General features: G+C 43.3%; 1 protein-coding gene across 4 annotated transcripts in view; it reads right to left on the reverse strand.

Annotated features, from left to right (window-relative positions):
- LOC111665293 (receptor tyrosine-protein kinase erbB-4) overlaps positions 1-27,021 on the reverse strand; it is a 257,866-nt gene that overhangs the window by 56,876 nt on the left and 173,969 nt on the right. For 3 of the 4 annotated variants that reach the window (XR_015438067.1, XM_023420237.2, XM_087177701.1), the window contains exons 16-20: positions 25,825-25,869; positions 23,347-23,479; positions 16,536-16,658; positions 15,694-15,792; positions 11,539-11,724 (exon numbers count right to left, since the gene is read on the reverse strand). Coding sequence is in view for 3 of the 4 variants with exons in the window: in XM_023420237.2 (XP_023276005.1) it covers positions 11,539-11,724; positions 15,694-15,792; positions 16,536-16,658; positions 23,347-23,479; positions 25,825-25,869 (586 nt within the window). In the remaining variant the exon portion in view is untranslated. The remainder of the gene's footprint in view (positions 1-11,538; positions 11,725-15,693; positions 15,793-16,535; positions 16,659-23,346; positions 23,480-25,824; positions 25,870-27,021) is intronic. The other variant, XM_087177702.1, reaches the window with a different exon arrangement.

Genomic DNA, 27,021 nt, shown 5'->3' on the forward strand with positions numbered 1-27,021 from the left:
CGAACAGGAGAAGACGCAGCAACAATGTGAGCAATATGGGACTGCCCGCACGCCGAGAACTGGGACTGGTGCGATAAGGGGCGCGCACAATGGGTCCGCTCAGGTGGCGCAGGTGGTCGTCTGTCATGGGCTGGGTGCTGCACGGGAGATAGAATGGAAGGCATTCCCACAGAGCTGGCAGTCTCCAAAGCATGTGTGAAAAACCAGTGTGTGTTCGCATTGTGTGTGTGATAGAAAGAGAAAAATGGAAGGAGTGAGAATGAGCCAGTCAGTGTCCAGATGCGCCTCTCTTTAACCATTCACACGAGCACATAATACGCTCAAATTTTATTCTGAAATACTCTTATGAAAGTCTGGTTAAATTTATTATAAGCACCTTTTACAAGCTGGTTCAGCACATAGCAATTTGGGAAGATGCGGGGGGAAAAAAGAAGGTTTAGATGATGGTGCTGTGGTAGTATACTGTTTGAATTATCTCCACAGAAACCAATAAACTGCATCACCAGATGGTCCAGGTGCATGTGACATAATGTGACATATAGAATGACAGCTCAGCGGTGGCGCAGGAGTCGGCGCACAGGCCCATTTGCTCCGCATTCAGCCGTTCTGGAAACACAGTGCAGGGAAAAAAATGCACCTATCTATCAACCTGAGCTGACGTGAGTGTGTTTATTATGTGTGTGTGTGTGTGTGTGTATGCGATAAACCACATGGGCGATATTCTCTTGGTGGTGAGCGGCTTTCTGAAACAGCGTCGGAACTCATCCGCGCTTGATGTGTTCCTGCTTCCACCTTTAATTATATCCACCTCAAGAGAGAGAACCAAATGTAAAATTATCTAAGCTCTGTCACCATGATCTCAGCTCCCCTGTGGGACGGAGAGATCCTTCCAAAATGTCACTGTGCAGGCAATAAAAGACAGCTGCTGGCAAATTTACATGAGCAAATGTCAATAATTTTTTGGCTGCTGCAGTGGAATTAGAAAGAGGAAAATAGCAACTTTTTGATCAGTTAGATACATTTCTGTAAAGACAGTGACATAAAGTTGCAATCCCAAGTAGAACAAAACACTCCTGCAATGAAATCGATCGTTTGTTGCAACAAAAGACGACATGACATGCAGCCATGCAGCTAAACGTCCTTGCTGGGTGAGCGGCTCTGTCCACGCGTCAATTAGCAGCACTCGTGTGAGATCCTGTGAAGTTTCGACGTAGCCGTGAGAACAGTAATGACGGGTTTCATCGACAGCTCAGCAGCCTCTGAGCTCGACAGGTGAACCAAACAGAGAGGAGGACAGAAAGCAAGAGGGAAGGAGAGAGAAAAGAAAATTGAAGCGAGGAAATCTGATCCTTACTTGAATCAACTGAGCACCGGGGCTATACACTCAACGCAGCATTCAGCCTTCACAGTGATGCCTATAATTTGTCTGCTACTTGCTGTGACACTGCGAAGTTCTAAATTTTAATCACAGGGGATAATTATCACGCTGAGAAGCTGTCAGACTCCTCTTGATTTGACCTGCCCATCGGCTGACCCTGATACAAAGAGAGACACATTGTTCTGTCGGTATGAACACGTACATGTTCGAACAAAGATGAATTCACATGAATTCATGATGATTATAGGAATGATCTATTAGGACACATGACTGTATGCGTGGGCACACAAACAAGTGACAAAATGCTATTGTTTCCCTGACTTACTGCATCCTGTTTGTTTATAAGAAGACAGGTAGTGCGGAGAAAATGAAAAATTGATTGCGCAAAATTGATTCGTATCAGAACCCGGCGGAATTACATGTGCTTGTTTTATGAGGATGACATTTGTAGGACTTGATAACAGAAAAAAATTAAAATTATTTTTAGCACATCTCAGAGAACGCATGGTAAGGAGGTGTCGCAGGAGAATCCCCCGCGCCGCCATTCATCTGCATGGGTGCATATGCCTGTGTCTAATGAGCCTCGGCTCCAGGCGTCATGAGTAATGGGTGTGTATGGAGAGAGGTGACCGATCCAATCAGGCCTTCCTACCCAGTGGATCTGGCAAATCAAATCCCTCCTCTTATGCATCCTTGAGCACTGCTGATCCTTACAGATAATTAGAAAGACCCGGGGGGCTTATCCCTCCACCGCCCGCTCTCCCCATCACCTCGTACTCTTCCTCCTCGGCCTCCCTGCAGCCCGTTTCCTCATTTTGTTGCATCAGCAGGGACACGAACGTACTCCTTGGGGACTGGTCTCTGCGTGTGTGTGTGTATAAATTTGTAAATGTGTTGGCGTTGGAGGAAGGGGAAAACTGCTCAGGGTGCATATTAGTTGGTTTTGTTTTGTTTTTTATGATGTGGCATCGTATTATGGGTTGCTCTGTTTGGTAATCACAGTGTGATGTGCTTCCTGACAAGCTTTGAGATGCAAAGATTTGTGGGACTGCATTATTAATGAAGCCCCGCGTGAATGAAGTGCTGAACGTGGATCACTACTGGAATGCCTGCTGACAGCATTAAATTCACTATAACTTAGTATAATGTGTTTCACACCGGAATAAAAGAGACTGACTGTACAGGGTGGCACTGGAAACATCAATCATTCGCTATATATCAATTTCGCCTTGCACTTAAAAGTCCTTTTCAGACAGTTTAAATGTACAAGTGAAGTATATATAATTTCCAACTCCTTTTAAATTTGTCATTAACATAAACTAAAGTAGGCATGCAATAAAATTTTACTGTGTAACTGAATCCTGTGTAAAATCAACACAAGGTACACGTACTAGCTTTTCCTTCACGTTTGCATATGGATCTGTTGACATGCGAGCTCCGGCGCTGTCATGATATTTATTCATTGCACTTTAAAGGATCTATTTGTAAGTTTTGCTATTGCTGCAAAGCTAACATTAGCATTAACAGCTATTTACTTACCAGTCTTACCAAGAGGTTGGAATAGAGAGAAAAAAAAAAAATCAACATCAAACCAATCAGTTTGCACATCTGAGCGTCTAATTTGACCAAAAGTACTTTGAGGTGCTTCGCCGCCATGCTTCCATCAGCTTTTATCAATCCAGTCCTGGAAGCTATCATTCTGATGTCCTCTGACGCACATCAGACATTTCCCATTTCCTGCACATGCTCGACGTGTCAGTGATAAATACGCCAAGGTGGAGAAACATCTTTCACCTCCAGGCTTCATCATGTCTGCTCATCAGCTGTTAACTGGAATTTAAATGGATGTTGTTGACAGGAGTCATGTTACTCTCCAGTTCCTAATCATAATTGCCTTTTAGAGCAAAGTGAAGTGTTTTAAATCATTCTATGGTTAATTTTCCTGCCACAGCACCTTTTATTCAGAGCTAAAGGATGGCAACAAGCACTGATATATGAACTACAGTATGCTGTTTGAAAATAATATTCACTATTCCAATATATTCAGTGACACCTGAAATTTCCGAGGAAGGGTGACCTTTAAATTTACTATTTAAATATTATTAATTCATCAAAATACCACAAGAACTGTAGCATGGAGAGAGAAACCAAAGGGGCGTTCACACACAAAAGCCCAAAACTCAATTCTGACTTGATATTGATATCTGCATGTATGACACAAGCACGATAATAAAGAGGTCACAAACAGAACACTTGCGTGCTTGCAGCTTGTATGCTGTCAGGTTACCAAGTGTTTTCAGTCTGTTTATAGTGACTCTTTCAGAATTTGTCTTTTGTTGGCCCGGTTTTAACCATCAGAAGATTCTAAAGGCTTGTGGCGTGTTTTGTTGCCATGGAGGCCATAAATTCATGGCAAGTTCATTGCAACAGTGTCAAATTCACAGGAGTTGTTCATGCATCTATCCACGCAGAGCTTCCTAAGATGTTTCGCAGTGCTAGAATGAAGCCTTTTTTTTTTTTTTTGCCTCTGAGTGACAGCGGTACTTATTCATCCAGCAACAAAAGGGCCGAGATCTGAAGAATGTCAATTTGGGTCTTTTAAGTTTTAACCAATGTTGTCAGTAAGGAGCACTTGCGGTCAACATCGGCTACATACCTGATGAAAACACTAATATTCTGTCTATGTAATGGGAGCAAAAAAAAAAGAAAAAGAAAAAAGAAGAAAGGAAAATCAGGGCAACTTCAGTTAATTGTCTACATACACGTGTCCAGGCCCTGCAGGAGCATCGTTTCCTTTCATTGAGATGCGATAACATGATAGACGCAAGGAGGGGAGGTGATTTCATTCAAAGCAAAGACAGGAATCCATCTTCCAGGGAGGGAGGGAAAGATGAGGGATATGAGCTTGGGGGGAGGGGATAAGAGAGCATGAGCAGGAGAAAGTGTTAAGGCTTGGCTAATGAGTACAGGCGAAATGTGTCTGCTCAGCACAGAGCAGCATTTGCAGGGAAGTGAATGACACAGAGGGCTCCACACTAAGCTTGACCAGATTGGATCTCCAGCCATCAGGTGGTATCTCCGAGGAGCCACCACAGGATGCAAATCCAAACACACACACACGCACACACTCTGAAAGTGTACACATCTTTGTGTCCACACGGGAATATTACCACACATGAGTGCACCCAAAGATCAGGAACCAAATCGAAAAGACCAGAGATTTTACTTTTACTTTCCCTGACTAAGCAGTAGTAGGACACCGTGTGTGTGTGTGCGGGTGTGCGTGTAAAGGCACTGGAGTATTTTTCTTGACGTCTGTACGTGCTTAGTTTCCCACACATATATCTCAAAGCAGGTGCTATAAATTAAAACGATCATATCATTGCTTCTGCACTCATGCTCTCATGCATATTTTACCACAACGTCGTACAGTGTCGAGCTCACCTTGGAGAAATTATTTAAGGTCAATGTTCTACACCATCATTAGCTCTGTCAATCTGTAAAATGCTGTCCAGAGCCGCCACGGCAGCAGAGCTCTACTCCAACCGGAGGGGTTTTCCTGCAGGGCATGTTGCGTTAATGCGAGTCCACCAGTTCGCCGGTGGGTATGTTTACATGACTCACTCTACTCCCTCACCCCTCACCAACTGAAGGCCTCTGTGTGACCTAGATACAAGCCCCTGCCCAACAGCTATCACCCCCCCCAAAACCAATCAAGACTCTCGTCCAGACTGGGCTTCAGTGCCAAAGCCAATCATTTCAACGGCAGGACAGCTACTTGCTGAATCTATTCTACTTTCATTATACTGAGCCTGAGGAGAGAGACTGTGAAAGGAAGACAGAGAGAGAAAGAGAGAGGAAAGGAGAGGAGGGGGAGCCAAATTAAAAGACTCCCGTAGCCCCACATACACTTAGTTCCGATCCCATATTTAATTCAGTGATTGATTTGTTCATTAAAATACATCCCAAACCTAATTATTCCATTAATAATCCAAAACCTAATGAAAAAATACTCTGTATATGTGTGTGAGACAGTGTGAGGGTGAATGAGACCGAGAGAGAGATTCAGTTGGTGAGTGGTAAAGAGAAGGGGAGAAGAGGGAGATGCAAAAGGGACAGAAAGGGGAAAAGGAGGTCATTTTTATGCACTTAGAAAATTCGTATTTTTCTCTCTCCACACACACACACACACACACACACGCACACACACACACACACACACACACAGGGTCACTTGAGGACATGTGAGTTGGAGTGGGTAATGTATGTGGAGATGTATGGCAAACTTTGACCTCTGTTAACCCCAGCACACAGCCACCATGGGAACAGAGACAACGACAGCTGTGTCAAAAGAAAGGAAATGTAAAAGGAGAACAGAGAGGGAAAGAAAAGGGAAGCTAAGAGAAGACAGAATGAAAGGAAAGGAAAGGAAAGGAAAGGAAAGGAAAGGAAAGGAAAGGAAAGGAAAGGAGGTAAAAGGACGGGAAATGAAAGATTATCAAAGCAAAGAGGAAAATGATGGGAAAGGAAAAAATAGGAAATGGAACAGGATAAATGAAAGGAAAGTACAGTAAAACAGAGGTAAGGAAATGAAGGAAAGGTGGTGAGAAAAAGGAAAGGAAACACACAGATCCCAACAGACCTCTGTGTGTGTCCTGCATTATTTCTGTAACTCCATGCATGTGTTATTATGTGAGTGCCAGTCACTGTGAGTGTGTGTGTGTGTGTGTGTGTGTGTGTGTGTGTGTGTGTGTGTGGGTGTGTGTGTGTGTGGCGGTAGGAGTGGGGCAGCCCTGAGTGTGGCTGTAGATTAATGGGGGCCATTATCTCAATGCCCAAAACACTCAGTGATGAAGAGTCACTGCCTGGCGACAGGCCTCGGCCAATCAATTTGCAGCGCGGCGGTCAACTGCCCAGGTCAGAGCCCACATACGGCTGGTGTTTGTGCTGTTGTTGTGGTGGTGGGGGTGGGGGTGGGGGATTGGCAAATTGCCACGACTTTATGGTGAAATCGGAAAAAGAAAGAGATTATATTTCTGCCTGGTTCAGGCGGTTTTGCAGCTCGGATGGACAGAATCCATGTGTCATTTCTCTCTGGGTAAACACTGCAATGTATGTACTCAGCAGTCCTGGAGAATAACTAAGTAGATTCAAGGTTCAAGGTTACAAAACTAGTGTCCTGTATTGGGCCTGCCTGATTTATAACAGGTGGCCATTTAAACAAGACTGCTGAGTCAAATGTCTTTAGTTTTTGACAAATTTAGATGGAGGAAAGACTCATCACACCAAGCCACAAAGTCATCCACCACTGCCCATGATCCTCTTCCTCCCCTTCAAGAAGGCTGACAGTAACAGAGTCAGCGTGTATCTATTCTAATGGTTGCTGTGACACTTGGAAGAGTTATAAAGCAAAATCCAGTCCATTAGTCAAGTCAACAAGTCCATTATCCAACCAATCAGGTGAGGATCAAGTTTGAAGTGGCAAATGAGCCTCTCTGTGAGCAGGAGTGACTGGATGGTATTAAATGCTGAAGATAAATCAATAAATAAAAGTCTGACATGAGTCTTGTGGGCCTCCAAATGCTGATGCAGAAAGTGTAAGAGTGTGATGACAGTATCCTCCACACCTCTACCAGGTGTGTGCGCAAACTGTAACAGATCCAGTCGTTCCACGACCTGCAATAAAACCTCTTACCCCCCTATACTCAGTAGCTGGCTGCGGACGTTGTCAAGTCCTGCACTCTTGGTGTCAGTATGTCTGAAGGGGTTTGCTGCTCTCTCCACATCAGTATCGAACGCTGGAGAAACTATGGTCTTTTCTCTTATCTCATTTATCTGTACAGTCAAATCATGATTATCACATCTTAGATAAAAACCGTTAAGTTCATCAGACATGCGTTTATCTGAATGAAAACCATCCGAAGCGACCTCTCTGTTGCCCTCATTCTGTGATACTATCATAGTTCTCATTCTGTTCCAGGCTGAGCTCGCCCTCAGTCTTGTACCTTAGTTTAGCCTCCTTTATTTCAGCCCTCAAGTCACACAATATTTTTTTTTCAATGACAGTTTTGATGTACTTGTACTTCAATAATATGATGTTATGCTGCTTTTTAGATCTACTGCGCTACATTTCACTTCTAAATATTTTACTTTTAAGAAGGACTGTCGAGCAGGATAGAGCCCCTGCCATGTTTTAATTATATTTCCCAAAGTAATTGTGTTTACATTCTTTCTTTCACATTGCGATATAGAGCGACAATGTGAAGGTTTCCCATGTCTCGCTAATGAAAAGGAAGACTACGGAGTGCAATTATTAACTGCAAAGTAATGATGTTTACATTCTGTGATTCGTGGCGTGATGCAGAGCGAGGATCATGGCGAGCAGAGGGTTTGTCTGTGTTTACTGTCTGGTGTGACTGAGAAAGCCATTCTTCAACTTGCTTGATGTTGTCTTCACTATCAACAACATGGAAACTTGTTTCAAGCAAACCAGGCTCCAGCTGGCATCTAAACAGCCAAGGACTTGCACATCAGCTCTGGTAGCTATATTTGCTAATTGCATGGGCTCTGTTGTCATCCAGCTTTATTCCATTTATAGCTACTATACTAAATCGCTTGCTACTATTGTAGTTGCTTTGCAGATTAAGATTCAACAACATATGATCATCTTACATAATTGCTTCATTCTTATAGATTCAACATATACTCTGACACCCTGAAGGATGCAGTCTGCTTTAGACCGGAAGCAAGCCTGGCTCAGTATGTTGTCAGGAAAAAGTACACAGTAAGAGCTTGGTCTTGGTACTATCAAGACCTTGTTTTTCGTACTTTCTCTGTTCTTTTTATAACTTCTTTCCCTCCCTTACTTTCTCCTGTCCTCTATCGTAACAACACCCTTTTCAAAGCTAACTGAAGATGGAGGGGAAATTATTCTCCCCTTTCCCAGAAAATTGTATGTCTTTCTCCTGGGGGAAAGGTTCCCCGTCATTACCTTGAGAGCGGAAAGATCACTCAGAGAAGATGTCTCTGTGTTATTTATTCGGTCCACTCGCACAAAAACACACTGGCATTTCCTCAAACACACACATGACGCAAAAAAACTCACACGCACGAGAATGCAAAGACACATTAATGCTTATGGACACACCGCAGAGAATGTCTGTCTGTTTTCTGGCTTGAAAAATACCTCTGGGCTATGTGATGGAGGACCTGTGAGGAGGATCCAAGAGCTTAACATAACGCAGAAGAACCAAGCCACCTGGCTTTAATGCTGCAAGCGTTTTTCATGAGCTCCGTGAACAACACATGCTGGTAAATGGACTTCCTGTACCCAGGAACAAACCCTGTATCAGTTGGCAGAGGAAATACTCTATATTCTTAAGAACTCAAGTGCAAACAAGCAAGACACGCTCTGCTTGGTGGTCACTGAAATCAATTTTCACCATTGATTTTAGCTCATAAAGTTACCTAATTAGAAACAAATGACACCACTGAACCAATAGACTGAGATGTTGACATTGCATGTGTAATCCTAAGTGATGTGTCATTTTAACTTGAAATCCTTCACCGATCATTTAGCCCCAGGGGTGAGAGTCTAACTAACATGCAGATAGCTGTTACTTATTAAAATGGAAGCATTAATGGAAAGGACAGTTCTTTCTAATGCTAATAGGAACATAGGAAGCCCTATTGATTCCTCTCACTAAATCATCTATCAATCAATCAAGCAGCTTCGGTCACGAAAAGAAGTCACAAGAAAGAACAGCAGTTATTGCAATCAATCACAATGTATGTCCTGAACTGAATGTCACAGTGCCGTGCGGGTTGAGGACAGAGGTGAAAAATCTTCTCTCCTGCTCTTCCTCGCTTACAGAACTGCTAAGAAACTGACACTTCCTCTCCTGTCACCACAGGTGAAATCGAATCCAATTACGGCAATAAGTACCTGCTTAAGTAGCCTGCTCCTCAAGCTCGTGGAATTCATCCATCATGTGGGGGGGTGGGAATAAAGGGTTAAGCCCTCCCACACTAAACCTAAACGCCATGGACCCTACGCTCTCATCGCTGACTCAGACAGCTGAAATGAGAGAATATATATCGCCTTTAAGGATGACCACAGCGAATCAATTCCAGCAGTTTGACTGAAAGAGGAATGTTTTAGAAACAGGACATTATCTGAGGAGTGCCCGTAAAAGAGTTTTCAAGTCCAGAGTTTCATTTGTGAAGATGAGGTTTATACTACATTAGCATGTTGTTACGCTACGTGTTATAATACGGCTGAATATTGGGCCTCCATTTGAAATAACAGTCTCGGTTGTCTCAGGATGTGGAGCAGGTGTTTCAAAGATTGTTTTTCTTATATAATATGAGTCACGCAAGTGCAATTAATCACCTCTACTGTCACATCATCGCCTCAAAATTATATCAAAACCTTCGTTAAAACAAATCTGGTTAAAAGCAGAACTGTGTTTCAGCTAAAAACTCACCATAAACTGACACAAGCACAACGGATGACTGGCATGGATGAAGTAATAGCAAGGCAGAAGTTTTCCTCATCCTCACAGGCTCTCACTCATATTGCTCCCTCACCTTATACAGATTTGATCACTGCTCTCTCATCCATGATCGGGGATCAAGTGAGTACTACACTTGCTTTATGTGTGACAAGCAGAACTGTGGCTAATTTTTGTGTAATTCTGTGTGTAATTGTGTCATTTGCTCTCACTTCAACTGCCATCCTCATGGGGGACAGAGGCTTTGTTGCATTTAAAGTGATACTGAATAGCTTTGCTCAAGATGCATGAAATGGCTAAATGTGAATGGAATAGATGTGAAGCTGCATCTTGGCCAGTGGCCAGAACTGGTTAAATACGTCTGGAGCTTTGCGATAACCGTGAATGTTTTATTGAAATACAGTATGTAGCCAGTCTGGTTGAGTTTGAAATTGCTGACTTTGTGCTACATTTTCTGCAGGAAAGCAACACAGATCCTCAACATTTGGCTTGACCAGTGAAATGACATGAAATGGCATGCATTTCTTGGAGGCACAGATGCAGAAAAAGTCTTTTTGCTTGACTTAAACTTCAATCAGTAGAACCACACACATTAGCAAATTGACAGAATTGGACAGCAACAAGTCTCGGGCTGCTCAGCACCAGCAGTAAATCAGCCTTTTGTCAGATCACTTCTTTGCCGCTACTGCTTCCAGAGGCTCTGCATCACAGCATATGTCTGCCTGCACAGCATGTAGCAGCAGCATAGCACCCTACTGTATCCCGCAGTTATAATTCAGAGAAATTAAATCTTACCAGGCAGTTACACTATCAAGCAGTCTGACTGCACTGCTTTAATTTGCAAACAAAACACAAATGTTCTTTGGGTAAGCAAAAGTACGCACAATATCTCAAGCCTTACTGCTCTTCCGATGATTCGGAGCGCAGATTTTGTTTGAGCAGCAAAGAATGGTCTTTAATTTGTTGATATCTTGTACTGTCACTCGTTTCCCGAAAGAATAATGTGTGTTGATGTGCTTCCATGACAGAGTTCAGGGCAAAGTGCTGCTTAACAACGTCAGTGGCCTATCATGTCACTGTGAAGGGTCGTGGAAATGATCAGTGTGTCAAGCAGTGAGGATAATTAGGATCAACAGGGGCAAACTGGGAGTTATTTAGTCTGGAACGTCAACACTAACAGCCATATAAGCTCTGTGTTTGTTCTCAAAATGGCATGCTTTTGAACGTGCAGCTGCTGCTCTCTGATTCTTAATGATTGCTCTGAGTTTGCAGCAAGTGTTTTGCATAATTTCAATCTTGATACAATGCCACCAAGCCTGGACAACAACAATGGGAACCTGAAACTGAAAGGTCAGACAGATCAGGGACATTTGTGATATCAGTTCAAAACTGTTTTGAAAGCTGTTTAAATAAGAATTTGGAAAGGTACAATAAAAACGATGCTATTGCAGAAATCTGACACTGGACTTGGCAACCCTCTACATGTCACCATCCATCAAACTCTGGCTTGGATAAAGGCAGACTCATGCGACGTGAACGCAACCTGATAAAACCTATTACAGCCCTCACACCTGCCAACACATGCAGTACAATAAGACACCACAAGGTGCCGTCCTCCTTTGACATGATCACACCGTCGTCACTTACCTTGGCGATTTGGACACACCAGTTGAGCAGCAGCTGCGATCCGATGTTGTCCTTGTGCTCGTGCACATAGTCGAGGAGGCAGCCGTGGGGCATGAGCTGCGTGACCAGCTGGATGGTGGGGCTCAGGCAAACGCCCAGCAGACGCACCAGGTGGGGGTGCTCCATGCTGGCCATGATCAGGGCCTCCTGGGTGAGAGGGGGGAGAAGGACAAAAGAGGGACTAAGGGGACTGTTGCAATAATTCTGAGGAACTCCCAGAACTCCCAAACTTCTGAAGCCACGTCTTTCTGTGAGTTAGGAACTGCTCAGTGGCTCAGGAGCTGATTTTACTGACCATTAGGAAAATGATTCAAATGAAGGGACATTAATGCTTAAGGATGCATATGTTTGGGGTCATGTTTGCTCAGTTGACAGGTTTCTACGGCCTACTCACTGCGATGGTTGCCACGTATACAGTCCAACTTGGCTTTGGTCAGATTCACTGCTTTTGCTCAAATATTCCTGCCTCCAAAAAGGACTGAGAAGCTGGCACTGGGCGGTAAACTAAAACTAAAAGGCTGTAAAAATCCCCAGTCATGCTCTGGTATTTTGGCATTTTGGCTTGTGACCCCTTACAATAAAGTAATGTCTGCTTGTGACCCCCTTCATCACACCAGTGTGGATATGAGTTATGAGCACTAAAGCAAAAAAAAAAAGATTTTCAGGACCTCTGAGGAGTCCATCTCTCAGGTTAGGAGCCACTGGTATAAAGGTATATTAGATTCTGTTTTTATAGTAGGATTCAGTGTCTGTCCATGCATCTATTATCCATGGATAACACTGCACTGTATTCCAAACACTTCCAAGTGGAGGTGGAGTTAGATGCATAAATTAAGACTTGTGGGATGATGACTATATCTGCATGCACAGCATCTGTCCGCCGAGTATTCTCACTGCAAGAGAAAATCCTGCAGAAACCTTCTTCAAAGCTGCACAAAGCAGCCTTTTTCATCTATATTTTAACACATAGAGGTTCTTAAATGTTGCACCAACACAATCAAGAACTGTGAGTCATTCAGGCTTATAATTCCGGCCGTTGTCTAATACATAGTCGCTGTCTGGCACTCTCTGTCTCGTTTCATGAGCTACTTCTCAGTTTTCTGTCTTGATTGATTTGGTGTGTAAATGCTGTCTCTGGCTTCCCCTCTCATCTCTCTCTGCAGCAGATGGACGTAGAGGTTCGAACAGTTGGGACTCAATGTTGGATAATTGTTATTGCGGAGCTGCAAGCAGAAGGATGTGTGGTGGTGATGAAGTGTTATGATGGCGAGGGCTGATTCTCGTGCATTACGGCAGAGCAGAAGCTGCACTCAGAGCCATTGCTTAAAAACACTCACTTCAGTCGTCGGTCTCATCTCCTATTGCCTCCTTTCTCTCTCGCTCATTCGCACGCTCTCACATGCGGACACACTCTCTTGGCAGCTCTCAAAAACCACTCACGCTCACACACTCAAGGACACACACACACACACACACACACACACACACACACACACACACACACACACACACACACACACACACTCCCCGTCGCTATCTCTGCGTACAGCAAATGGTCGAGGAGGTGTATATCCAGGCTTGGCCCCAGGGCAGCTGATAGATGGATGAGGTGCCTTTTTAAATTTAGATGCTAAAGAATGAGCTTAGAGGGAGAGTGGTGGTGGTGTGGGTGTGAGTAGATTAATTCTAAACAGGAGGGGGGCCATAGGCCATAGAGGGGCTTTTGGCATCATCAGTGGCCTGATTTAAACAGAGCCTCATGGCCCAAAGTAGTGCCACTACATCGCCACTTCATAAAACCACCTGCCTCCCCCTGCAACTGCTCCATGTTATACAACTCCAGCCACACCGAGTGCACCTCACACCTCGGGATCAAGAGAGAAAGAAAAAGGGAGCGCGGAAGGAGGACATCTGTGTGTGGAAACAGAAAGGAGGAGAGAGCCCTTTTATTCTCACTCTGTGATCCCAAAAGACCCGGGAGTCGTAAACTATGTCGGGCTAAATTCTTGCTCTTGCTTTCTACTCCCGGGGCAAGTGTTACAAGGACTTGGTGTGTGTGTGTATGTGTGTGTGCATGGCCGTGTGTGCACGAATTTGTGTGTGTGTTTTGGTTTCCCTCTCATCTCCCTGAGCGCTGACCTCGATTACTGCCGCCTGACCCTCCCTCCTCATCTAACGCACTTGCTCTCTTTCCCTCACACACACACGCACACATGCAGGAACATGCAACAGTTCTGCAGGGCTCTGCCAGTCTATCACCCGGTGTGTGTGTGTGTGTGCTTGTGCGCGTGTGTGCGTGCATGTGTTTGTACCAAAACATATTAAATTAGTGTATTATTAGGCCTTTGCATTTCACACATTGCTAACTCACATATTTGCCAACACAAGCAAATCAGCCTGCATCCCTCACATGCGCGGCCACCACTACATAGGGAACCTTTTGTTGAGCTCTGTTTGGTTATGTATGTGTGTGTGTGTGTGTGTGTGTGTGTGTGTGTGTGTGTGTGTGTGTGTGTGTGTGTGTGTGTGTGCGCGTGTGTGTGTATCTGTGTGTTTGTGAATGTGGATTTTCAGAGTGTGTTTAGAGCTGGCACTCTAGTGGCTAGTATCCCAGTGGTGAGGCGTGAGCCTGCCTTTAGATTGCTGTTTAACAAGCCGGCAGACAGAGCATATTGGCTCTGGATGGACAGAGACCCCCGCTGGGAGAAACAGAGGGAGAGGAGAGGGAAGGGAGGAGATGGGGGAGGTAGAGGGAGGATGCAGGCACAGGAGAGGAAAGGAGAAATTGGGCAGAAAGGGAAAAAGAAGGTGGAATCACAGCCTCGTTGCCACACTTTTGCATTCATAAGGAATTATTAAACCTAAATTATTAAATTTGTGAATAACTGGTGTCCAGTCAACAGTTTTCAAGATTTCTCTTTCATAATGGGGAAATATTTTTGGGCCAGATTGGACTTTTTGCTTCCAGTACAGCCACTGGCCACTGGAGCCTGCCTCCATGCATTGAATCCCACTTTCTTCATACATCCAAGAAACTGGTAATATAAACTCATGACTTCTTGCATGTTTTTCACAAAAAAGAAAAACACAAAATGAGGAAAGGCTTTATTGTGAAAAACCACAGGAAGTTGACAATTCTAGCACAGTTAGCAAACGTAAAGATGACTCAATAAAGGTAAATTAATATTTGATTTGTTGGCATGTTTTGTTGAGAAGTTCGACACAAACTGTAAGACTGAATCTCTGACATATAAGGTTGTAGCTAACAATGATTTTCATCATTAATTAATCTGATGATTATTTTTTCAGTTGTTTATTCGTCTAGCAAATGTCAAAAAATACTGAAAAATACAAAGTCAAAAACTCTTCACTGGCGCTCCAGTTGGCTTGTTTCGTCCAACCAATATTCTAAAACCCAAGATAATTAGAGTCTGAGCTGGAACCAGTGAATTCTGGGCATTTTTGCTTGTAAAATGACCCTAACAACTGTTCCATTAACAAAATAGTTGATTAACTTCCAGTCCATCTACTAAAACTGTCCAAGTAGAAAGGGAACTGATGTTTAATTATAGGAACAACAATGAAAATACAGGGCCGTGCTCAGGTGAGGTGGTTAGTTAAATGAAGATTTAAACAGGTAAAATGTCTGAAGAAAATAATATGAAGACAAACTACTCTCCTGCAAAACTCATAGTTGAGAAACCCTTACTGTGTGAAAAGTGGAGAGTGGAAGGAGCAGAGAGGAGAAAGGTGACAAAGATAAGGTGGGAACTCCAGCTTACCCCCCTGCTCCTCTTCTTCTCCCCTTCTATCACTCCTGGATTCCAATAAAGCCATATCTCATAAACAAGTGCTGTTTTCTTTAATAGAGTCTCGTTCAATACATGCCTGGCTGTACAGCGGAGTGCGGTTCCCTTTATTACTGGCTCTGACTGAGGTGGTACTCTCATAAGAATTTACCGCCGAATGCACAATCCCACAAAGTGACAGGCTCGGCCATCTCTGTGACAAGGCTAAGGCTTTAACAGCTCACACACCTGAACACACAAACACACGCACACAAACACACAAACACGGACCAAAACAGACACAAACTGTTGCAATATAAATACTCACGTCCATGAACTCCACATTGGCTTTAGGGCCGGTGGCCTCGTTGAGGATTTTAATGGCCACGGGGATCTTCACTGTTTCACCTTCTGGGACCCAGATGCCCTGAAATATACAAGCAATCACCATAAACGCACTGCACTAAGTCTCAATAAACACGGTGATTTTGATGACGGCTGCTTATGTTTTAATGGCGTCTACTGTCCTGCTAACCTTCCTCTGCAGGTTGGTGTTTGCACCTGCACCGACTCTATTCCTGAGGCCGAGTCTGCGCTCTCGTGACCTGCTTGTCACTGTAAAAAAATCATTTATTACTCGACCTGTTCTCAGGTGAGTCTGAACACCTTCAATAAAGTCGTGGGAAAAGAGAATTAAAACGAGGAAATATTACAGTCTTATTTACTTTATGGGGCCTAAAGTCAACCACCTGCTACAGGCAAGGAGCTGTGCATAATAATATGGCTATAAATTGATGGTAGACTATGTATGCAGATCAAGTGTAATAAAATATAGCTATAAAAGAACAACAAGCCCAGCAGTAGTGGTATTGAGAGGAATGGTGGTGGGGAAATAGAGTATTTATTCAATGGGTTTGCTGAGTTTCACGGTGACATGAATAATTTTGCCAAGGGCAGTGAATCTGGCAAACAAACAGCATTTTCAGTTCCAGGTCCTTGAACCGCCCTAGGCTCATGTCTGTCAGGAAACATTGATATAAAGGGAAATATTTATGCTTATTGTTTAGGTTGTCAAGAAGGGTTGTTTTACTGGTGGGAGGGCAGCTTCCGCTGAAAGAAACTTTGTGCTCGAGTATCTTGTTCGCCATTTAGCCAGACACACACGCTGACCTTGTAGACGGTTCCAAAAGCTCCTGAACCCAGAATCTTGACCCTCTTCAGCTCCGTCTCTTTCAGGATCCGCAGCTGAGCCTGGTTAGGGGCCGTTCCACTGGGGGTCAGGGGCTCCACCAGCTGACAACACACACACACACACACACACACACACACACACACACACACACAAACATAAATATTTAGAGTATTTCCCCACTAACCATTTCCTTTTTATAGGTAATAGTGCCAAAAACATGAGAGTCCTTCCTCACAGCTACTTCTTTTATTTTGAAAATACTAAAAGCCTAAAGCTAGCCTTTCTTTTGCTACGAGTCTAAATATTTTCATCCTCCTGCTCTTGAAACCCTGAATAGTAAAAACATTTAAGAGGTGTTGGGGGAGTGCAGCAGGGTGAGGACGCTTTGTTTAAAACAATAAGAAATAAACTACTCTTGGAAAGAAGATTGAAAGTAAAACCAAGCTTTTTGTTTTTCTATAGCAAATAAATACAAAGCCAAACACAGACATGATTTTGCAATACACACACACACACACATTTATAATTTGGGGGTGTGAATGAGAAGTTTGCAGCGTGTCCACGACTAAACAAATCACAGTCTGGTGTCAGCTACTATCACAGCTGACAAAGAGTAGCAGCTCACCAGCTGTGCACATACAAAACAATTTCCAATCGGAGGTTATGACGAGCCTCTTTCACGCTGCCTGGCTGCCAGGAACAGCTGACACCGAGCAGCATCCCAGCAGCTGGCCGGCCACCCGCCTCAACCGCTAGCCGCTCAACAAAGCCTCGGTTAGTGAATATAAAGAGCGGTGGCTGGCACCTGTAACCGAGCTGTGAAGAGATCTGAGCCAGAGGGAAGGAAGAGCCACACACACGCGCACGCATGCACGCACACAGATATACACATACATATAACACCTAAATTCAGCCAGACAGCATATAGTACATATCTCACAACAATAACACATGCATGATGTTCAGATTCAAACATCAAATCAAAAGCAAAGATGAAGAACATACACACACACACGAACACATAGCACATATCAGACCACAAAACACACACACACACACAGAAGAAGTCAATGTCTCCGATCAATACATGTCTTAATGAGCCTATCAGCCTATCGGGTCTCACATTCGCTGTGGTTTATCAGCAGCATAATCACCCAGCTCAACCATGGCCATCAAACAATATAATGAGACCATATATCAGTCGGTCAGCCATACAAGCACTTACTCAATGTGATATAAAACCATCAGCACAATAGGGCCGGCGATTGCACCGCCAGGCCGGTCCACAGAATGGATGACATTGCCCGCAGCATGGCAATGACACGTCGTTTAATGGCTATTGTTATGGCCGGGCCGGAGGGCGTGGTGTAAGCCCGCTGAGATATCACTGCAGGAAGTGAGTTAGCAGACGGAGCAGGGGAAGGGAGGATGAGGGATAAATATCAGGGGAAGTGAGTGAGATGACAGAAGTAGCACTGAGTGACTATGTGATAGATCTTAACCCGCTTATTTCATCCAATGTGTCCTGAAATCTTGTTTACAAAAGTACAATTCCATGACATCTGGGCAAACTATCCACTGAGGAAGACAATGTGATGTCATCAAAAGCTACTAAATGGACCTTGAGGTGAAATTGGTCCACGGTCAAGTGACAGCACCTCTCCTGCATTAAAAAAAATAAGCCATAAATGCAGAATATTAAACTCTTTTGTTTCTCTTTCCCCAGTGTGTTTAAGGCTGAAGCTAACTTAATCATTTGGCAATTCCACATGAGAGAAAAAGCAACACTGGCAGCAAATATTCAAGACATTTATTGGACAATAATTGTGCCAAAAATAACAAGGATTCTGTCTTGGTATCAGTTTCTTTAAAAAAAAACATTCATTATGAAAGGCTTGTAAGTAGCTCCTGCTATCATTAATGGCTAATTGATAGAGGTTTAGAGCATTAGTATTAAGCCAGTAGCTGTCGGGCATATTAATTTAGTCCACTTGTGTCACTACACTGACGTTTTTTAAGTCTCATTTGAATACACAAAAAAATAAACAACTTCTTGTTACTATTATTATTATCCAATATCTGTTTATGACAAACTTATACATACATTCCTGTAACTGCATAGATTCACTATTGACTTGTTGTGCTATTTCAGTTTCTCATCAAAAGTTCACTTATTGCAATTTGTCTGTATTACTTTTATTATTCTATTTTCTTATCTGCCTCTTTGGGCATCATTATCTTTTGCTTCATGCCTGATTTATGTGACTTGATGTTACATCCATATATTTTTGGGAGCTGGCAGATTATTTTGCAGACAACCCCTCAATTCTTTCATATTCTTTGACAGTATTTAGACCATCCCATGACACTAAAACTCTCAACTGTATCCAGTGAGGTGGGTTTAGTGACTCTTTAGTGCAAGGTGATCTAGGTTGATTGTTAGAGGTACAGCAAATGGACTATTAAATAACACAGAAACTCTGGCTGACTTTCTTCCTGCCGACAAGAAGGACAAGCTTTGGTCGCATCCATCATATCAGCCTGGGGAAAGAGCATTATTTGAATCAGTGTGTTTTGTGCATACACTGCATGGATGACATGAGAACCAGTCACATTGTAGGTCGAGGGAAATAGAGTGATTTGGAAAGAGAGAGCAGAGCTGAGGCGCAGGGAGGTGGCGACAGAGCCGTAATAAGAGCAGATGGTAACAGGCTGTAGTTGTTATTGTTCCATTAGGATAAAGCTGGACTGGACTGATGAGGGGAAGTGAAGAGGGGAGGAGAGGAGGAGAGGGAAGGAGTGGAGAGGGGAGGTCTATTAAATGAGATGCAGACCCATGGCCTAGAAAATTCTCTTGAGCTAGTTCGGACTCACACACTCTCCACGACACTTTATTTACCAGCTAATAATCCACCATGCCTTTGCCAAATGAGCTTCAGTGGTGGTGCGGTGGAGAGGATTCGGATTCTTCATTGGACAAATAAGCAGTATGTTCAAGCCTTGGGCTAGAATACATTCACAGAATTATTGTGTATTGAATAAGTAAACAGTGTCCTCAAACATAAACTTGTTCTGCAAACCCTCGGGTGTACGCTTTAATGTTCGCATTACCCATATAAAACGCTGCATTTGTTGCGCTGCGTAATTGAAATCAGGTGGAACAAGATTGCCGTGCTTAACAGCCAGCACATTGTGGGGAACCAGTACTGGTATCTTGAAGTTATTCTACTTTCTTCTCTGCCCACATCTGATTAGCTCTTGATTGAGAGCAGGAAAAGATGGAAACTATGCAGCGCTGGGGCTTTGCAGGGCCAGGAGGGGGCATCACTGTTTGATACACTCAGATAGATAGGTAAGCGATAGCCAAATGATCTAAACCAATTTTTTTGAAGTAACACCATAAGGGAGAGCACCCAGAATGTCTATAATAACCCTTCATTGCACAGGAAAAGAAAGTTGCCATGACGTTGGTTTGTAAAAATAAAGATTTTGAGTTTCTTGCCTCATCTCGCTTCTTTTAGCCAATGCTGCTCGGATCATGACTTGTAAAAACAATACCCAAACAAATATCTATCTTTTAAAGGTGACATATCCTGATGTATCCAGCATCAACAGACAGTTTTAACTATATGCTTTGCTTCCTCATCTGGTGGGACATTATTTAGAGACCAAATATGAAATGAAATCAAATAAAATGCGAACCAATCTGTCTAAAGTCTAAAACTGAGCCAACTATAAAAATGATTCCCTGACGTTCCATGATTACTGAACAGATTTTGTAACTGTTTTTTTTTTTATTTTTATGGCTGAACCTGTACATCAAAGAGAAAAGTTGTACTTTTCTGTTTGATGTACAGGTTCAAGACGGCATATTTGGTGTCTTTTGAATCACTGAGATCTTAAGTTGAATATAACATAAGGTTGAGTTTATTTGAACAATGCCTGGCTGCACTACATTCATTTGTAATGATGTCTCATGAGTCTGTTCAGTCAGCCTTCCCAGGGGTAAACAATGGGAGCTGTCCAGCTCTCTCCAACGCTGAAATCCTCATAAGATAGCAGAGGCCAGCACGAAAGCAGTGTGAGAGCTATCCACAGCCTGTGGTGCTGAAACACTCACACGGCGCATGTCTGTACAAAGCAGCTTGAAGAGGACCTTGGGGGCAGGGGGAGGAACAGAGGGCGATTCCAAGCGCATTAGTCCTGCTTCATTGGGCTGGGGTCAAAGTTCAAGGCCTGGGGTCGTGCTGCAACAGTGAGGGGACTCTGCTGTTTGTGCTGTCTCTCCCTGCGAAAAGCAATTTGTTTTCAGGGGCTTCTTCAAAAGGCACCACAGTGTGAGACAGGCTTTTTTATATTAGCCTCTATATTTCTCTCAAGGTGAGAGAGAGAGAGAGAGGGAAAAACAAAAACAGAAAGAGAGAGTTAAAATGATAGAAGAATAAAGTGTCTGCTCGCAAGGGAGACAGATAAATAGAGATACAGACATGAAAATGGAGAACAAAAAGAGAAGAAGGAGGTGAAGACGCCAGAAAAGACATAGACAGAGAATAGTAAAACAAAGAAAACAATGAAGAAATGAAACAGCAGTGTGTTTTGCAAGTCAACAAAGTGCAACAGTGATATGGAAATGATAGCTGAGTGCTCAGATCACGTTTTGACAGCGCATACTGGAGGCATCTTTTTCCTGTCTGATACAAGAGGTGAGCTCTGTGTTTAAAAAGCTAAGGAAGATAGGGAGAGAGAGAAGGTGGTTAGGGGGTGGGGGTGGGGGACTCTCTGAGCCTTCGCTGTCCCCAAATCCCTCACCCAGACAAGCTTGATCTCCATTCACAGACACAGACTCAGCTCTGTTATTCGTTTGAATAGAGAATCCACATTCACCAGCCGCGCTAAGCCTATCGCACGGTTTCATCAGCCAGAAAAGAGCCTCTGGAAGGTGTGATACAGACTGCAAGGAGTGCAGGTTTTTTTAGCATGCTGGGTGGGTGAGAGGGGAGAACAACATTCAGAGGGAAAGTGAACAGGGGAAAGAGGAGTATCTGTGTGTATGCTCAAAGTATGCGCACAGGATATATTCAAGCGAGGGATTTAAATTCAAGTGAGGTGAAGAAACAGACACCTTATGAAATGAGTGCTGGCAAAAAAAATCAACAGCATTATGCGTCCTGTAAGCATACGACCACCTCTGAATTTTCACTTAATACAAATATATACTAGTATTTTGGATTGAAACCCTTCAAATGATGGCTACAGATTACACATTCACCTCTCTGCAGGCACAACATCATAACTGTCAGGTCATTCTTTTAGTCGTTGATTTTCTTCTTCATCATCCAGCTAATGCTCTTACACACAGTGACCTAGAAAGACCGAGCAGGGTCAGTGCCATGCTTAGGACCACTGCAACACAGCTGCTAATGTGCATGCATTTGGGCCATTGTGGGGATTGAACCCATGACCTACACTTATTGAGCGGTCTGTTTAACCTGTAGGCCAACCTGCCACAGGCGATAAAGATTTTATTATGTCTAATTACTTTTAGACCCAATTAAGTCTCTACAGAGAATGGAAAAATTGACTCAGCTGGTTATATTTCACGTTTTCCTGGTGGAGTATTGAGCCAAGCTTTGCAGGAGCAAAAATCAGTCTCAGGACAACTTTATAAAAGGAGATGCAAAAGGGGCAAAGAGGATCTCCTTCCAGCCTGATCCTCTCCGGCCCCTCCTTCTCCATGACAGTACATTAGCGAATCTGCTTGGACTGAAGCCTCCCCTCCCGGTCAAGAGGCTGTCGGAACAGGGCTCGGTTGATTAAGATGGATGTGCGTGGCCGAGATGAGGCAGAAACTGCCCATGGCCGCCCTCCTCCAATTCCCATCTCTGGCCTGACAGCTGTCTATAACACTGCTGCCTCTACCTGTAAATTATCCTAATGCAGACTGACATGCAGCCTGCCCCACTCCTATAGGCAAGGCCACTCAGCGGTCCTGCAGTGATGACATAACTGCTGGGCCACACACAGGAAACAAAGGGGAAGAGTGTCTTGTCGCAGCACAAAGGTGATCAACCAGAGCATGAACACACATGTGCACATAAACCCTGGACTCACGTACACCTCAATCTCTGACTTTCTCCTTTGAATATAAAGTCGGCTCCAGTGTCTAATGCTTCCCAGAAATGAACCTTTCCCAAGGCCAGATCAATGGGCGATGGCAGTAATGCATAATTTCAAAATCTTCTGCTCACTGCGTGGTTTGGCTAAGTACCATGGCCAAGGTTTGATATTTCAAGGTTTACTTATGAGTCTAGTTGTGTTGGCATCCATCTGAAAAACTGCAGTGAGGTCAAGGATCAAACTCAAAGAGAGAGGGAAGTCCAGCAACAAAATCTAAAAAATAAGATTAGGGGGAAGTCCTTACAAAGAGCAGTAAAGCATTGAAATTACCAATTCAAGTGTCTAGTTTGTGTTTGTTTGTCTCGTTTAATTAAGAGACGTCAAAAATAAAACTTTTTTTTTTTGTAACATTAATAATAATGTAGCAGTATTTAAGGAAACTTTTCCCAATTTCCTCTCTGGAATCTATAAAATTCATTATACAGCAGTAATTTGCTGATGATAGCACAGGACAAATCTATGACTAATTTATTCTGTAGTTGCAAATGCAACAATTAATTCTCCAATTCTGTATCTTATGACAAAAATGAACTCAAGTTAACAGTGTAAGAAAAACTCCACAGTATTTTCAGCTGCTCTAACAAGCATAAATTATGACCTCTATCGTCTCACCTCTGTCTCTAGGAATCGCCTCAAGGCCCTCTTCTTCTTGATGCTTTTGCGTCGAACGTACACGGCCACACTGAGCGCCAGAATGACGATGATAAATAGACTTCCGATAATGCCAGCTGCTATTAGGGGTGTCCTGTAGAGACAACGGAAGAGAAGAAACATTAGGCCTGCGTAGGAAAACGTTAAGAAACTAAAAGGCACTTTGAAGAAAGTGCAAACCTAAGCCAGTGCTGATAAACTCTCCAACCTGCTGTTATACTTTAAAATAGTCTCAGCACCTCAGACTGAACCCGTGAACCTGGAGTCAGGTCGTCGGCTTGATTGGCTGCAGCTAAGAAATACGATGCTGGACCACAAAGCTCTAATCAATCAGCCTATTTCCCTTCGATCTGAGAGATCCTTTGATGCCAATGGAACCAATGGATAAAACAAACAATGAGCAGCTTGTTTTCAGTCATGTGTGCTCAACGTTTGATGATTAAAACGGCTGCTTCTTGAAACTATCCACTGCAACCACCCAAGACGCCTTCATGTGACTGCTGGGAGAGTTTGTGCAGCTTCTGTCCTCACCTTCCTCTCACACCTCCTCTCATTTTGTAGCTTCACTTTAAGATCAAAAACAAGCTCGGTCCCACACGCACACGGCTGCTTTTAGGATAAAAAAAAAATAAAAAATGGTTCCATTTCCACTGCCATGTTCCCAAATAGGCCAACACTACGAGCACACGGCTATTTCCAAGTGCCTGTTGCTTCCATTTTCACAGGTCAGAAGAAAAAAAAAAGCCTTTGATGGTGTGTGTGCTCCTGTTGCTTGAGTTGGTGGAGAAGCTACAGCCTGTGCTAAGCTGGACTGGATTTCCTTGTGTTTCAGCGGAGTCGTCTCTATCGTGGATGAAATAACTCAAACGTCAAATAAGAGAGGAACTAAACGTGCCAATCCATCACAAATTGCCTGCGAGTCTTTTGGGGGGAAATCTGCTTCAGACAAGCCTAAAGGTCGGCAGTTAAAAGCTCCTTCTTTTCTCTAATGATGGCACTAATGCATTTGCCATTTACATACCTCTTGCACTTGAGTCTACTGTTATGTTATGCTACCACTCAATTCTGTCCTTCTATTACTCTGTCTTTCTTTATTCTTCCCATCTCTATTCATCTCATCAGTGCCCTCTTTTTTTTTTTTAGCATAACACCACCCACTTCTACCTGATACTTTAAGTTCAAAACTCTTTTAGCTGTGAAGGCCAAGGCCTAGAGCTAATGGAAGACTCATGTAACGTAGAGATATGGCAGAGCAAGGTGCCGCAGTGTTTGCTGTATCGATTGTGATGGACTTAAAGAAGGGGGATCTTGAAATTTACAAAGAGGCTGAGGGCTTCGACATAATCAGATATACAGCCATGTGGTGAATAGTAATGCAGCAGTTTGGAATTATTAGGTCGGAAGGGGGTTAGAGAGACAAGGAGAAACATCGACAATAGAAAGAACGTTGTGGAATAGAGATAAAAAAATATAGAGAGGAAAAAAAGGAAAGCAATTTAGAAAACTAAAGACAAAAACAACTGAAAAGGGAAGAAAGGGAGGAGAAAGAGACGTGTGCATACAGCGCAGGAGACGAGAACGAAGGGAAGAAAGAGGGAGAGAGCTGAGAGAAAACAAAAGGACGAGGTGAGGAACTGGTGGCGAGACAAATAACAGAGAGTGAGAAAGCAAGGTGAGAGACAAGGGAAAGGACTCCTCTAATTAGGAGGAAAAGGTTTACAGCAGAACAGGCGACACGGGGTCATCAGATGAGACGGGGGAAAAATGCCAGTGTAAAACAACTCGGGGACAAGAGACTCAGCAGAAGCCTCCCAGAGGAAAATAAAAAGGTCTCGTTTCTGTTTCCTCTGTTTAAAAGGAGCTCCGGACCCTCTTTCATGGGTTTAGCTGGTTTGGTTCAATTCTCATGAGTTCTTCACTCTTTTGAATTTGCTCTAAATGTAAAGATCACTCGCTTTTATGGTAGTTGTTGTTGTGTCCCCCGAGATAATCACACTCCTCTTGTTGATATTATGTTGATGGATTATTAGAATCAGTGACTCTAGCAGTAGAAATAGTAGAGGTAGTATGGTAATGTAGTAAGAGAGTTTCGAAGTCTCTGAGGGCAAGTCTTTTTTCTTTTCAAAGCTCCATCAAATTTGTTTTCAAGAGCAGTCTCAAACTTTAATAAAAATAGGGCTGCATGTGCGCTGACACAGTCCAAAATCTAAGTGACACAAATTAGAGAACAGAAAAACAGAGATGAGACTAACAAATACACAAAAAACTGTTATCTTTCAAATGTATAAACAAGACTGACAGAGCAACGATGCAGCGCTGTATGACTTGTTAATGAGTGTGACGCGAGACCGTTTCTAATAGGGACTTTTTAAGAGCGCTGGCAGGATCTGATGGTTGTCTCCATGGCCCACATAACAAATGTATCCTGAGATCCCTTACCTGTCCATCATCCCAACACAATCTTGAAGCCTTGGCCCGACGCACCTGCAGGGGCAGACAAACCAGAGAGATCATCCATTAAATCAGGAACAGGTTATGAGTAAACCTCATGTTGTCTTTCCGCCGTGTCAATCAGCTGTCACCGGGCAGGGACCGGTGGAAAATTGAATCACAAGCACGGCTGACCGCTTGTCAATATGACAGAGAGAAGCATTTTGGTGGGAAAGCATTGTTCTTGTTTGATTTACGCGACATTTAAATAGTTTATTTTTTTGGGACTGAGAAAACATTCCTGACTCATTTGGATCTCAGAGCATTTGCTAACCATGGTACTCTGTTAAACCTGCAGGGAAAGTAAAGGGAAAACAGACAAATTCAAGTCAAAGAAACTAAGGCGCTCTCTCACCATCTGAGTATATGTACCTTTCTTCACTGTCAAAGCTGGAACTAAGGGATGAGGTTGAGAAATACTGGGTGTGATGTTGTGGACACGAGGTAGATCCGCTGTCAGGTAAGTGTAGGTGTCGTGTAGATGAATAAATTCCAGGGTGACTGGGTTTACTGTTGAGCCTTCGAGGGGTGTTAGCAAGCTAATACAGCCCCATCATAGCTGCTTTACTAACATCTAAGCCAGGCCTTTTCCATAAATACAGCTGCTTCTACATAAGTGCGACAGACTACCATTCTTCAGATAATTATCACCTGACTTTGCAATTCCCCTCAGCCCTAGGGAGTATTTTTTACTGTCTTTTAGCTCATTGTTTTGGTTTTCGAAGGTGCCACTTCATTCTTGCTGATCCCATCGTCGTTTTCTGCCCCAGCATGCAGCTGTTTTCAGCATAAAAGGTCTGAAAACTCCACCGTAAATGACCTTGCCTTGCCTTTCAAATCTTTTATCTATTTTTTAATTTGAAATTAAGAATGCCTCGCTTCTGTATTTGCTGTTTGACTGGCTCATGGGCTTCTCTCTGTGAATCACCATCTTTAACAGAATCACATTTACCCCATCTTTTTTTCCTTTCTATCCAAACAATCAAAGTCACTAGAACGTAGTGCTGTTACCACTCTGATCACTGAGAAGAGGAGTCTTTAACATTAGGTAAGCAGGAAGTGATTAGAGCAGACTCTTAGCTGCTCATTAATTCTCCCTCCTTGAGTGGAGGACTTTGAACAGCAGGATAGACAAAGGAGAACAGT

The sequence above is a fragment of the Seriola lalandi genome, unplaced genomic scaffold, assembly GCF_002814215.2.
Source record: "Seriola lalandi dorsalis isolate HSWRI2012SDOR001 ecotype SW California unplaced genomic scaffold, Sedor1 jcf7180002054630, whole genome shotgun sequence".
Classification (NCBI taxonomy): domain Eukaryota; kingdom Metazoa; phylum Chordata; class Actinopteri; order Carangiformes; family Carangidae; genus Seriola; species Seriola lalandi.